The sequence below is a fragment of the Camelus ferus genome, chromosome 14 (assembly GCF_009834535.1).
Source record: "Camelus ferus isolate YT-003-E chromosome 14, BCGSAC_Cfer_1.0, whole genome shotgun sequence".
Lineage (NCBI taxonomy): Eukaryota > Metazoa > Chordata > Mammalia > Artiodactyla > Camelidae > Camelus > Camelus ferus.
In genome coordinates this window covers 34,182,890-34,197,082 of record NC_045709.1, presented here as the reverse complement: position 1 = coordinate 34,197,082, position 14,193 = coordinate 34,182,890, and the positions used below count along the sequence as shown (strand labels likewise).

The following is a 14,193-nucleotide window of genomic DNA, read 5'->3' as shown; positions in this document are numbered from 1 at the left end:
CCAGTTTTCCCAACACTTTTAGTTGAAGAGACTATTCTTTCCTCATTGAATGGTCTCTGCAACCTTGTTGAAAATCCATTGGCCATAGATGTATGGGTTTATCTCTGGATTCTCATTTCTATTCCAGTGGTATATATGCTGTTCTGCCAGTGCCACACTGTTTTGATTACCATGGCTTTGTAGTAAATTTTGAAACTAGGAAGAGTAAGTTTTCCCACTTTATTCTTCTTTTTGAAGATTATTTTGGCTCCTCAGGGGTCCTTGCAATTTCATATAAATTTGAGTATTAGCTTTTCCATTTTTGCAAAAAAAAAAAAAAGCTGTTGGAATTTTGATAGGGATTGAATTGAATCTGCAGATCACTTTGGAGGGTTTTGCCATTTTAATAATATTAAGTCTAATCCATGAAAACAGATGTCTTTCTGTTTATTTAAATCTTCTTTAATTTCTTTTAGCAGTGTTTTATAGTTTTCAGTGTACAAGTCTTTCACCTCCTTGGTTAAGTTTATTCCTAGACATTTTACTCTTTTGGATGCTGTTATAAATGGAATAATTTTTTAAACTTCCTATTCTGGATCATTCATTGCCAGTGTGTGAAAACACTGATTTTCATATTGACCTTATACCCTACAACTTTGCTGAATTCATCTATTAGCTATAGTAGTTTTGTGTGTGGATTCTTTAGGATTTTCTAATCTTAATAGCTTTTAAAATATATTTATTTTTCACATATTCCAAAGGGTAGACAAGATAGTGAAATATTTTCTTTTGTAAAATCTCCTACTAAGCTATAAGTCACTCTGTAAAAGTAAGAAAAGCTGTTTTTAAAATGTACCTTATTTATATAGCACAGGGAAATACATACAAGATCTGGTGGCAGCTCATGGTGAAAAATACGACAATGAATATATGTATGTTTATGTATAACTGAAAAATTGTGCTCTACACTGGAAATTGACACAACATTGTAAACTGATTATAACTCAAAATAAAATTAAATAAATAAAATAAAATAGAAAAAAATAAAATGTACCTTATTTAAATTATGTTAGTAATAGCTAAAAATGGGTTTCAGCCAGGTCTTAATAGAATAATCTTCTTCCTAATATATAGAGTTGACTAGAACATGAGATAAGTAGTAGTAATTTTGAATTATGTAACTAAGCTGTTTATTTCTTTTCTTTTTGGGAAGCATACATTTTAAATATAGCCTAATGCTTGATTATTCATTGACTGCCTAAGATTTTTCCATACATTTTCAGCCAGTCTTTAGCTTCATCAAAGATAGGGGGTACTTTTCAGCACCTTTAGTGAGGAAGGAAGTGGGCAAAGTTCTGTATGAGAAAGAGACTGCAATCAATAGTGAAAATTAGGTTTGTAGACTATTTCACTTAGTTGTGTTTCCTTTATAACTTTATTCTGCTACATATTATCTATTAATTGGAAAGTAAGTCTTGATCTTTAATTTTTTCTTTTCCACCAGGATTATCATTGGCAGTGGCGTTCATTCCTTACTAGTGGCTTTACTGCAGTTTATTTCTTAATATATGCAATACACTACTTCTTTTCAAAACTGCAAATAACAGGAACAGCAAGTACAATTCTGTACTTTGGTTATACCATGATAATGGTTTTGATCTTCTTTCTTTTTACAGGTAAGAATTAGAATGATTTATTTTTAGTTAATAAGTTTTCAGGCAAATTAATTATAATTATTTTGCTTTTGTAAAATCCACGAAGGCTTCTGCTCCTCAGTGAGCCCGTATTTATTTCTCAGCGCAGCTAAGCGTAGTTTGGTCTGTCCCCGCAATGAGGTGAGTGTCAGTAAACCGAAGGTGAGAAAACAGAACCGAAGGGAAGAAAACAAAACAGGGTTCATTATTGTGCTAAACGTACAGGAGCACCTGGACCAGTACATCTCAGGGTTTTCCCCTGTTAATCTCTTAATAGAACAGCCTTTTTTTTGCTCATTTCAGAAATAGAGTAAAAAGCTCTAGGTACCTAAGTGTAGGAATAAGTAGAAATTGGACAGTTGAAGTCAAGATGAGACAGGGAATAAAGGATATCAAGAAAAGATAATCATAGGACATCCCTTATTCTAGGAGTTTTAAACTGCAAGTTTATATCTCCACTTTAAAATCCAAGTACCTAATGGGATATAGTATGATTTATATTGGTATTTTTACATGCGTATCTTCTCTGTCCACCTAGATAAGTTTTCTGTATCTCAGAGCCTTGTGGGTGATGGGTTGGCATTTGCAGAATGGCTAAACTAAAAAGGAAAATCAGGGAACCTTTGTCACAAAAATGTACATCTAAAATTTTATCTAAGATTGTGTTGCATGCTGTGTGAGGGAATATAGGAGCCAAATAGGAAGAAAACTTTTTTAAAAATTAGAGCTTTTCTACTTTTTACTGATCTGTTAATATTTAAGAGAATTAGGTAGGGTTTTAAAGTGCCCCTGTGGCTATATCAGTGTGTAACGAGCTCCAGGCACTCAGGTCAGTTCTGTATTCTAGATCCTTGGTCAGACATAGTGGGGTGGGTGTGTGTGCAGGGTGGAGTGGGGAGACATATTTTGGTGCTGTGTGATAACTTTAGTTCCATAGCCAGAAATCTTAATAAATGGTCTGTAAAACACTCATAGTCTATGAAACAAGGAGTTACTGTTTTTATGCATCTGCATCTGTGTCCATAAATGCATATATAGAATAATTTCTTCCTTGCTACACACAAAATAATGATCTTGGTGAATGTCTATAGTTTTTCCAGGCATATGATATAATGATGATGTAACCATTATCTGAACTTTATTGTTCTTGATTTTTAAAGTGTCATATTTTCATTTGTTTACAGTAAAATAAATTTTATAACCTAAATTTTGGAATGACATTAAATTGAATCAAGCAGTGAAGCCAGTAACTTTTAGTGAATTTCACTTTGTGGAAAAGGTTCTCTACATGGGAGTGCTGAGCCTGTTCAGTGTCTCGCATTTTTCTAAAGTGGGGTACGTCCATTTATTTCAGGACTCCAAACTGACACCACTTTATTCAAGTCAATCTATTTTATAAAACAAAAGAATTATTCTGTCACATAAGGAAAGATGCCACGTTTAGTATGTACATTATATCTATTCCATATTAAGAACAAAATAAAATAATAAAAGTATTTTGTTAAGGACAAAATAAACTTTCTTGATGTTGCCAGTATGATGGTACATTTTTTTTCTCATCTGAAAATACCTTTTCCTAGTATCTTGAAGTTCTTGCTTAGTGTAAGGATGTTTAAATATATTTATGTTTTCACCATTACTTTTCTGAAATTAACCCCAAGCTCTTCCCAAGCCTTAGTAATGAACCTTTGACTATCCAAAAGGTATATTTGTGTGTCCTGCAAATACAGGTCCTTTGTGTATACATGTATGGTTTAAGAGTGAGTGTAATAACATGTATAACTCCATAGTAGTATCTCATGTTTAGTCTCTTGACTTAGAAAATCTCCTTTAATACTTTGTATTACATTAAAAACAGTAATGAAAACCATTGAAACTCTAAATATATGAGGTTTAAAATCTTCCTCAAGGGGTATGTAAAATCTCCCTTCTGTATTTTCTGTACCCCTACCTATTGACTATTTCTCAGGGGGTAATCCTGAAGAAAAATGGTATGCCTGAGGTTTTAAAAATGTGTTAAGCTGTTTCACAATTCAGTATATATCCTCTTGCAAAACAGTCTCTGAATTTATGTTTGGTAAATCTAAGCATGGTACAGTTTAAAAGAATCTTACACTTAAAGAAAAAGTGATTTTGAGTTCTTGTCTTTTCTTACCAGTTACTTAACCCCTTGGAGCCTCATTTTTGTCAACTGTCTAGCGTTCAGATTTTTTGGAATCTAGAGTGATGAAAATGCCTGAAAATCAAGATATATATTTTTTTCATGAATCATCTCATTTACTCTATAGTCTGTGGAAGCATCTAGGGCAAATAAAATTATCTCTGTTTAAGATAAAGAAATGGGCTTGGAGATTCCAAGTTGACTAATCCAAAGATGATAGACAGCTCATGACAGAGATGCTGTGTCCTCTGGCACCACACCACCTCTCATTTCAGAGGAGGTGTATCTTTGTTATCGCAATCGTATGGCTTTTAATACTTGGTGAAATCTTTTTGAGTTATTTGATTATAATTCTTTGAAAACTGATTATTCTCTATTATGATACTTAGAAGACATCCCCCATGTAGTTACTCTATGAATCTGATATTATGATATTTAAACTAGTCATATCATATGTTGAATTAATTAAATAGTAGTTTCCCATTTTGTGGTAAGAAAATATTCTTAAATAGGAAAGAAAAATTGGCATCCTTTTCATCTATTAATTTTAGTCACTTCCCTGTAATAAAGAAAAAGAGTATGTATTGTAGAAAGCTTAGGTGTTCTTACAGTATGTAAAGTTTTTTCTATTTCTGTAAGAAATTTGATTGGTAGTAGTAGTACTCTATATTTCAAAAAAGTTTATGGGTCTGTGGTATATTCCTGGTAGGTAATAATTTATAGTTTAGTGACTTTTTTAGGGAACCAATCATTTTAAGTCTCTATTTTTTGTGTAAATCGTGAAGCTTCCTTTGAAAAGGAGTTTATTTTTGTTTTTTTCTTTCATAGGAACGATTGGCTTCTTTGCATGCTTCTGGTTTGTCACCAAAATATACAGTGTGGTGAAGGTTGACTGAAGAAGCCCAGTGTGTCCAGTTAAAACAGAAATAAATTAAATTCATCAACAAAGACCTGTTTTTGTGACTACCTTGAGTTTTATCAGACTTATTGGCCTAGTAATCTTTCAGAACAGTATAATTCTAAACACACCTCTTCAAATACACCTGTCCCCACAAAATGTGTTCTCAACACTAAAACATTTGTATTGTGATTTGATTAAGTATGTATTCAGTTGTCCTCAGTGAAGAGCAAATTAAAATACTATGTGCATTTGTAAATACAGTAGCTATAAAATTTTCAATACTTCTAATGGCAAAATAGAGGAGGCCATGATAAACAATACTGATGAAATAAATACAGGACAGTTCATTGTAAATAGGATTTTCTAGGCTCGGTAGGTGGAAAGAATTATTTTTCTTTGAAGGAAATAACTTTTTATCATGGTAATTTTGAAGGATGATTCGTATGATGTGTATTGGGGGTATGTGGCTTTTAAAAAAAATCTTGTATAGGTTGCAACTGTTCATATCTTCTTTTCTGTGTTGACTTCATTATTCCCATGGTATTGGCCTTTTAAACTATGTGCCTCTGAGTCTTTCAATTTATAAATTTGTTATCTTAATAAATACTGTAAAAATGTCTTCTTTGCATCATTACCTGTTGTATATTCACAAAGATTCTGTAAATACAAGTCTATTTACCAATGGAGTTTTAAAATGATTTATACTATTTTATCAGGTTTTACTGATTTTTATTAGTGTAATACTTTTATGAGTTTTGATCTAAATGAAATTCCAATCTCCTGGGCTTTGTAACAAAACTATATTATTCCCTATTAGGCAGTAACAGAAATTTCAGTCTTGTATATCTAGCCAGATAAGTGATGTAAATATAGTAGTTAATATGAGCCTTACTGCACTGCCACTAAGGATTTCATATTTTTGACCTGTTTTTCAAAATACAGTATTTTTGATTTTTTTAAAAAAAAATCGGTTTTTATGACCTATATACATTGACAAAGACTAGCAAGTCTTCCTCTTTATGATTATGCTGTCTTAATTTGGATTGCACAATTTTATTTCTTAGAGTTAAGAAATAACTTTCACATTCCTCTAATTGAAATCCATTTATGTGGAATAGAAAAGTTTGGGATGATTTCAGAAACAGTCTGCTTATATGTATGAGAATATATGTCTTGTATTTTAGGGGCTCAGTGCTCGCAGCTTACAAGAGGAAATCAGATAATGTCATTAAACTTGCAGAACTTATAAAATTACTAGCTGTTACTCATATGATGTTGGTGGGCTCTTAATGATTTTATGTTGCTATACATTAAAAAAAAAAAAAAACTGGCCTATCCGTTCTGAAGAGTGAACAAGCTCTAGTTAACTTCTTACATAGATGGTTTAAGATAGAAAAGCTCCTTTCAAATTTATCTGTCTCTTGCAGTATATTAGTTTTTTATATATAATACTATTAAAGTACCAATGAGATAGGCTGGTTGACTAAACAAAGAAAAGATTTTGTTTAAAAAAACTCTGGATTTAGATACTAGGCCAGTTTTGTTGGTCAGAGTTAAGTTTCAATTTTTCTTTTCCTTCAGTGAACAATTAGCTTAGTGGTTTCCAAAACAGTTAACTTACTCTTTTGATACAACTTTTCTTTTTCTTTATACTTTTACCATATTTCACACTTAAGCTGTGGAAAGGCAATTGGAAAAATAAACTGAAAGTATTAAAAGACTTTAGGAGGGAGGAAGGATGAGGAAGGAGACAGTGAAACGGATGGCAAGACCAGAGGTAAGAAGGGCAGTGGAAGAGCCGGACTCTTCTCTGAGGCTTTGATCATGACTTCTCGAAGAGTCACCTGCCGTGATTTGTTCAGGGAGTTCTCCAGGAAAAAAGCATCCTGGTTACAGCCTGTGAGGTGAGTGGTTAGGATCTGAGGCGTTTTCCCTTAGTTTGAGTGCACCCCGGGAAAAGAACATTTGGGCTGCACTGTGGTCTGAGCGCTGTGACTGGGCTTCTCTGAGCTATTGTGAATTACAGCTCACGGAGGATAAAGGGCTTTTTCTGGTCTAGCTTTGTAGAAGTCCTGCTTCTGAAATAACCGCAGTTGCTCAAACAACCAAAGAAGCTCAGCTGTTTGGAAAGGTTTTTAAGAACCCTCATTAATAAAGATCTTCCTTCGTACTTCACAATGCACAGTTATTTATCAGGTGTCTGTGCCCCCTCCCCCGACTAAGATTATGAACAAGCCCTTTGGGGACAGGGGCTCTGTCTTACTCATCTTGGTTGCCATGGTGCCACAAACACGGAATGCAGTCACTGGTCTTCTGAATCCTTTTTCCTTTTCTTGTCACTTCAGAATTTACCTAGTTATGTCATTTTCTAAGTGTCCCTGTGCTTGGCTGATGTGATATCTAAGCAATGCCAATATGTAATCTTGGTTAATAATGCTATTTATTTAACATTTGCACTTTAAGCTTTGTGCTATATAAGCAGTGCTTTAGTTGGAAGGAGTGACTGGGGAATTGTGAATGTAGACCTTTCTGTGTGCATCATACTATATGAGGTACGAAGCTTCTGTGAAGTTGCTATGTGGTCATAAATGAGCATCTGGTTACTTTGTTCTATTTGATGTTTAACTTGAAAATTACCAGTACCTTAAATTTGTGGTATCAATACCTCATATTTTTACATATCCTAGCTAAAATTATGTAATGCCATGAGTCATGAACCACTTTAAAAATTATAAAGCATTACAGGTCTTGAAGATGTTCTTTAAGTGATTCATTTTAGAAGGCTTTGTAAAGGCCTGCTTTTTGTTTTCAATGAACAGAATAAGTAACTGCTGTTAACAGAATGAATTTCTTACCTCCTACGGCTAGCAGGACATTCTGGTATGTCATTAATATGTAAATTTAGATCATTAAGAAAGTATTTTCTGTATTTGTATTTTTCTCCTATATATAATGACCTACAGTGAGACCCATATGTAGAAGATACGCTTTCTCAGATATTTATGCTTTGATAGAATCAAACTTGTTTCCTTCCACTGATTTTTTATCTCCTTAACTATGTAATCTGCAGTCTAAATACTAGAAATCATTGTTTCTGCACATTCTTCTACCTTTTGAAATTCTGGATTCCTTCAGCCTGCTCATTTGAGCTTCATGTCTTTGTTCTTACATTTGATTATCTTTTTTCCCTTTCATTCTTTGACCCACTGATACAGTTGACATTCTCATTAATAATGAATTATTTTATAAAGAAGAAAACACATGCTCCTTAAAGTGCTATTCTTTCCTTTGGGTTTTTGTTTGTAATATGGAGCACCTTGTGAATTTGTGTGTCATCCTTGGCGGGAGCCATGCTGATCTTCTCTGTATATGTGCTGCCAAAGTGGAGCATGTCCTTTGGATATTTTTAGCAAAAAGCAGTCTAGGCCACATGAATGGTCTTGACCATGGTAAATAAAAAGCACTATAATCACTCGTCTTTAATTTCCCTGAAAAGTGTTGAAAATTTGTCTAAAAGTGATAGATTGGAGGATTAGCACTCCCTTTTTAAAAGCTAGTTTTTATTGATAACCTTAAGATCTATGGCATTGTATACATAGAATTCAAGTCTTGATTTTCTTCCTAAATGTAAGCTGGGTGATTTGGGGTTAGCATTATTATCAAAGAAAGTCATAGGCGGGTGAGTCAGTAGTGTGAATTAGGATTTTCTGGCTGATGCTTCAGGCAGACAAGTTGTGTTGCAGTGTGTTGACTGGGGCTGTCTCATGTTAAGTGGTAAACCAAGCAGATGGGGCTGGGTTCACCACACTGGAGAGTTGCCTGTTTCTTGCTTCAGCAGTGCCTGTGTGGAAGGAGCTGGGTACTCAGAATCCAGCCCATGATACTGCCACTGAGCCAGGACCCTTATGCAGGGTCCCCTTTCTGGGCCATCACCACAGGCCTCAGGACACCTTCTGACCCCTCTGCCCTGGAAGATGTGGCTTTGGAGAACTTTGCCAATCGCTTGAGGAGGGACATGATGAGAAACTGATGAAGCTGCAGAACTGAGGTCACAGAACCTTCTTTCAGGACATCAAGAAAGCAAAAGGTGAGAACTGAGAAGACTTGAGTGCACTGGGAAAATGTGAATCAGTTGTTACGGGGATTGCACAAAACTAGCTGCCATCAAAAATGACGCCCCTCCTACCCCATCCTGTTCTTATGACTTCCTTGAGACCCATTACATGAATCTATCAAAGAACTGAGCAGTCAACCTGTGCAGAATCGGGGCTCAGGGATCTGGTGTCTTTGACAAACACACCCTGGGAGGCGGTGACAACTATAGCTGAGATTCAGGCTGGCTTCCCTAGAGCCACAGGAGTGATGGCCTTCATCAGGGCAGGGATGTGTCACTGGGTTACCTTTGACCACTATAGAGGGTGTACCCCCACCTCTGTAAGCCTCCTGCCCATGGTGTGTGTGTGTAAAGGTGAGCAGAGGTGATGTGGAAGGGCCACAAGTGTTGGGGTCAGATGGGGTGTATTTCAGTCCTGCTCTACCACTAATGAGCAGATCCCTTCCACATGTAAAAATTTTGACTAAAATGTTCTCTTCCCATCCTCAGAACTCATAATAATTTTTAAAATACTGATGTTTGACAGCTCCCCTATTATTGTCCTGAATATTACTCAAATTACTGTTTTAACTTTGCAGGCTAATCCTTCCAAATAGATCACAGACTTTTCAAGGGTAGGAACCACAGCTTACGTCATTTTTGGTTCAGGCCCAGGGCATAACAGGACTTTGCATATAATAGATTTATATTTGTTGATTGAAACGAGGAATTTAAATGATATGTGATTGATTTTAAATATTTAAATTGTTTGGTATAATAATGTAAAGACACCATTTCAATATTTTGTTTAGTGCTCAGATTCCAGAATGTGCTATTTTGATTCTGTAAAATTTTGCATTTTAATGTACATCCAGCAACATTGTCTTGTACACTTGTTCTATGTTCGATGACAGTTGTTAAAACAAATCAGCACTGGCAGAACTTGGCCAGCTTCTCTCTACACTTAGTTTGAACTATTACCCATGGAACCAGCTTAAACATAAAGCTACAAAGAGGCTAATTGAAATCAGAATGCTGGGTCATTTCTCATTCAAACAAAACAGATGGCCCTCCTTGCCACACTTCTGTCAAATTTGGGGGGGAAATGATTAAATGCATTTTTAACTCCCACACATGCTTACTCCGCTCCTTAAAGAAATTATTCACGGCTATTGAAACGCAGGGGGTGCAGGAGGGAGGGCTTTATTAATAGCAGATCTTGTTTCCCTTTATTTTGAAGGTTTAAGGAAAAGTGCTTTAACAGGGATAGTCAGTATTCACAGTTTCAGTTTAGATTTTGAATATTTATTTAATTTTCACTTATTCTAACTCAAAAAATTTTTGGACTAGGTAATCCACGCACATGGTAAAGAATTCAAAATGTGCAAAGAATACAAGAGAAAAGTAAATCTGCTTTCAACCTCCAGTCACTGACTTCTCTCCCCTGGAGACAATCATTGTTAATGGTTTCTTTCCAGAAACTGAAACTTCATTTTTAATTTACCTACTTGGAACCTCTTTGTTGATACCTATTTAACTGACAGTATTAGTAGTGTTTGGCTTCAGAATTGGCATGAGAGTTGTAAGAAAGCAACTGTGGAGATTGTGTTTTTATTGGGCAGAGTATGTTTGGTATATCAGTACAAAGCATCACTGTTATGAAAGACACCACACTGATTATTTAATAAATATGTAAAGTGGTATACACCACCTCTTAGGACCTGTTTTGGGAAAGAAATTTGAAGAGGAAATTCTCTTGCGCCAACTCCACTACGCAAAGACAGTACATGATGACAGAATCTCTAATAAAAGATCCCAGCTCATGGAGGCATCAGCTTATCTATCCCACAAATGGCTATGCAGAAATGTGGCTCCTTATTTCCGATCTTTAAAAAACAACTTAAAAACAACCTGATGCCTGGCCGAAATGTGCACCTCCCAGTTTGTCTTGATGCTTGCGCACGCATGCGTGCGCAGACACACACAGACACACACACACACACACACAGACACACACACACACACACACAGTTTGCCTCAGGAGCTGGATGCCCCACCTCAGCTTTCAACTGCACACCCCCCCCCCAGTCTTACCAAAGCATAATTTCAGGAGAAGTCACTATGTGGTTTATTTCTGCCTCAGATGTGAGTTTTGGTTTTTTTACACCTCTTGTCAGGATGGTTGCGTTTTTAACCATATGAGTAACAGTGGAATGAGCTTTGTTTCCTGGGGGAAGAAATCCAAGGATCAGTGTGAGCAGCTGGGGAGCACATTCTTCTCAGCACCCTTGTCATTGCTGCACTGATGTGGCTAACTCCATGCTCTGGAGCTGCCCCGGTGGGTAGGGACTCCCCCTTTGTTCTCACTCGCTTGTCCTTGGCTGTGGCCGGAAGCCCAGGTGCATGGATGCCTCAGAGCACACACCCAGCTCAGGCTCCGGGTTCCAGCAATTCCCCAGGCACATCCTGCTGCTCCCAGAACACCTAGCGTAGTCTCAGGAGGCCCTGGCATCCCCCAACGTGGTGGTGGTGACAGCTCCCAGAGGAAAGGAATGGCTGACCCCAAGCAGTGCCTACGAGTTGGCCTCTTCCACTGGGGGATGTAGCCTGCATTTTATTTTGGGGGGCTACAATAGCTACTTTCAAGGCTGTGAAAAATCTGTAAGATATACTTTGATTCTGCCTTATACTTAAAATTCAAATATTTAATCTTACGGCTGCTATAAGTTATGTGAGAGTTAATGTATGTGAAATTCTATCAGCAAGTGATGAAAGGCTCAATGAGAGTTGGTAAAGATGTCATTTCATATTAAGCCACATGTGCCTGTGCTTCTCTCAATGTTCTAGTTTCATAGACACGGTGGTTTGGCATTGGTAATATTTATCCTAATTTTTCTAGATTTTCCACAATGTATAGGTGTTGTATATATGCATTATAAAGGGTAGCATATCACTCTTTATTTTGTTAAAATCAGCGTGACCACTAAAGGAAGGAGAGGAATTGCTGGAGGAGGTACACCTTGGGAGATGGACAACGCTGTACCTTAATCTTGCTCCTGGCAAGAAGGAGCTGACCTGGGGTGCATTTAGGGGGTTTGGGTTGCTGATGGGGTGGTAGAGGCAAGCCCGAGCCTCTCTGGCCAAGGCCAGGGACGGTGGTGGAGACCAGCTGGAGGTTGACCAAGCAACATTCATTGACTGGGACCTTCTGGTGGAGGAGCCCTGATCTATTGGTTTTCTGGTGAATAGAAACATGCAAATATAGGGAGGATGTGGCAGTTGAACGGCAACTGTCCTTGAGACAGAATGTGGGGAGTTTAAGGGAGGACAATGAATTGGTTGGTGTCTGTTGATGGAGCCTGACTCCTGCTATCGCTCCGTGAAAAAGGCAAGTGGCCTCCTGACTGCAGGGCAGCTCAAGGTGTCCCCCGTGGTTCATGCCTTTCCCTTCCTTGCCTGCACTGCACGGGGCAGGAAGCGGAGCTCCAGCAATCAGTGAGCACCCTGTGAGCGCTGAAGGGGCAAGACTCAAGTGGGTGGGATGCCAAGGGAGGTGGCGGGAGGAAAGTTCCAGAACTCTCCTCAAGAAGATGAGCTGTCCCACAAACTCCCTCTCATCATCAAACAGAACCTGATGAGGCCCTCAGTCACAGGCAGGCTTTAAAAGCTGCTCAGGGCCTGGGTACAAGAAGGGCCGAGCCAGGCCGCGGCTCCTGGTGGAGTGTGGCTGAGGCAGCTCTGCAGACTGACTTCTGCCATGTGCGGAGCTGCAGATCAGTGTCCCCGCGGCCCAGGCAGAGCACATCCTGCTGAAAAACCAGATGTCTGACATGCAGTGCTCACTAGGGCACAGGAGATCTACCTTGTAATTTCTTAAGATTTCCGGCAGCTTTTGAGGTTTGCTGGGCTTTGGTGGCCAATTACTTCCTGAGGAAGGGTGGTCCAAGAAACTGTCTAGATCCTATAGAAATGTTGGGCTTTCAAAGGAATAAATAAAACATCCTCCTTTCTCCCTTCCCTGTCCTCCCTTCCCTCTCCACAGAAGCACCAAAACTCCTCAACTGGCAAAGAATCGAAGCACATTTCTCTACCAGGGACCAGGATACAGCTCTCTCTCTATTTTTTCTGACAAGAATCATTTTTTTTTTTCTTTCTCTCTCTCTCTCTCTTTTTTTTTTTTTTGAGAGAATTGTAAATTTATATGCAATTGTAAGAAACAACACAGATGGACCCTGTATTCTCTTTGCCAGTTCCCCCCAGTGGTAACATCTTGCAAAACCATATAGCACAATATCAAAATCAGGACACTGACTTTGATATGTGAAGATACAGAACATTTCCATCACCACAAAGATCCCTTAGGTTGCCCTTTTATAGCTACCCCCACCTCCCTTACCCACTTCCCACTATTAATCTGTTTTCCGTTTCTATAATTCTGTAATTTCAAGAATATCATTTAATGGACTCAAGCAATATGTGACCTTTGGGACTGGCTTTCCTCACTCGGTGTAAGTCTCTGGAGATTCATCCCGGTTGCTGTGCTTTATGGCTGAGAATATTCCAGGGTGTGGATGTTTCAGAGTTTGTTTCCCACATCGAAGGACATCGGGGTTGTTTCCAGTTTGGGGCTATTACAAATAAAGCCTCTCTGAACATTTTTATATAGATTTTTATGTGAACATAAGTTTTCATTTCTCTGGGATAAATGCTCAGGAGTGAAATACAGAATCAAATGGTAGCTACATGTTTAGTTTTATAAGAAACTGCCAAACTGTTTTACAGAGTGGCTGTACCATTTTACATTCCCACTGGGAGCATATGAATGATCCAGTTTCTCCACATTCTCACCAGCGCTTGGTAATGTCACTATTTTTTATGTTCTGATAGGTGTATAGTGACATCTAATTGTGGTTTCAACTGGTGTTTTCCTTATGGCTACTGATGTCAGACATTCTTTCATGTGCTTATTTGCCATCTTCAGTGAAATGTCTGTTCATATCTGTTGCCCACATTCTAGTTGGATTTTTTGTTTTCTACTGTTGAGTTCAGCTCTTCATTTTTATAACATGAATCTATGGCAGATTGCAGGGTGGAGGCCAGCAGGGAAATTAACCCAATAATCTTTTTTTTTTTTTGCACTTTTTTTAAACATTTTTTTATTGACTAATAGTCATTTTACAATGTTGTGTCAAATTCCAGTGTAGAGCACAATTTTTCAGTTATACATGAACATACATATATTCATTGTCACTTTTTTTTTCGCTGTGAGCTACCACAAGATCTTATATATATTTCCCTGTGCTATACAGTATAATCTTGTTTATCTATTCTACATTTTGAAATCCCAGTCTGTCCCTTCCCACCC

General features: G+C 37.6%; 1 protein-coding gene and 1 pseudogene across 1 annotated transcript in view; one reads left to right on the top strand and one right to left on the bottom strand.

Annotated features, from left to right (window-relative positions):
- TM9SF2 (transmembrane 9 superfamily member 2) overlaps positions 1-5,354 on the top strand; it is a 52,456-nt gene extending 47,102 nt beyond the window's left edge. Inside the window, exons 16-17 of the mRNA XM_006195200.2 lie at positions 1,484-1,655; positions 4,663-5,354. Coding sequence (XP_006195262.2) covers positions 1,484-1,655; positions 4,663-4,730 — 240 coding nt within the window. The 3' untranslated portion in view covers positions 4,731-5,354. The remainder of the gene's footprint in view (positions 1-1,483; positions 1,656-4,662) is intronic.
- Positions 5,355-8,036: 2,682 nt separating this feature from the next.
- Positions 8,037-8,152, bottom strand: LOC116668777 (annotated as a pseudogene).
- Positions 8,153-14,193: the final 6,041 nt, after the last annotated feature.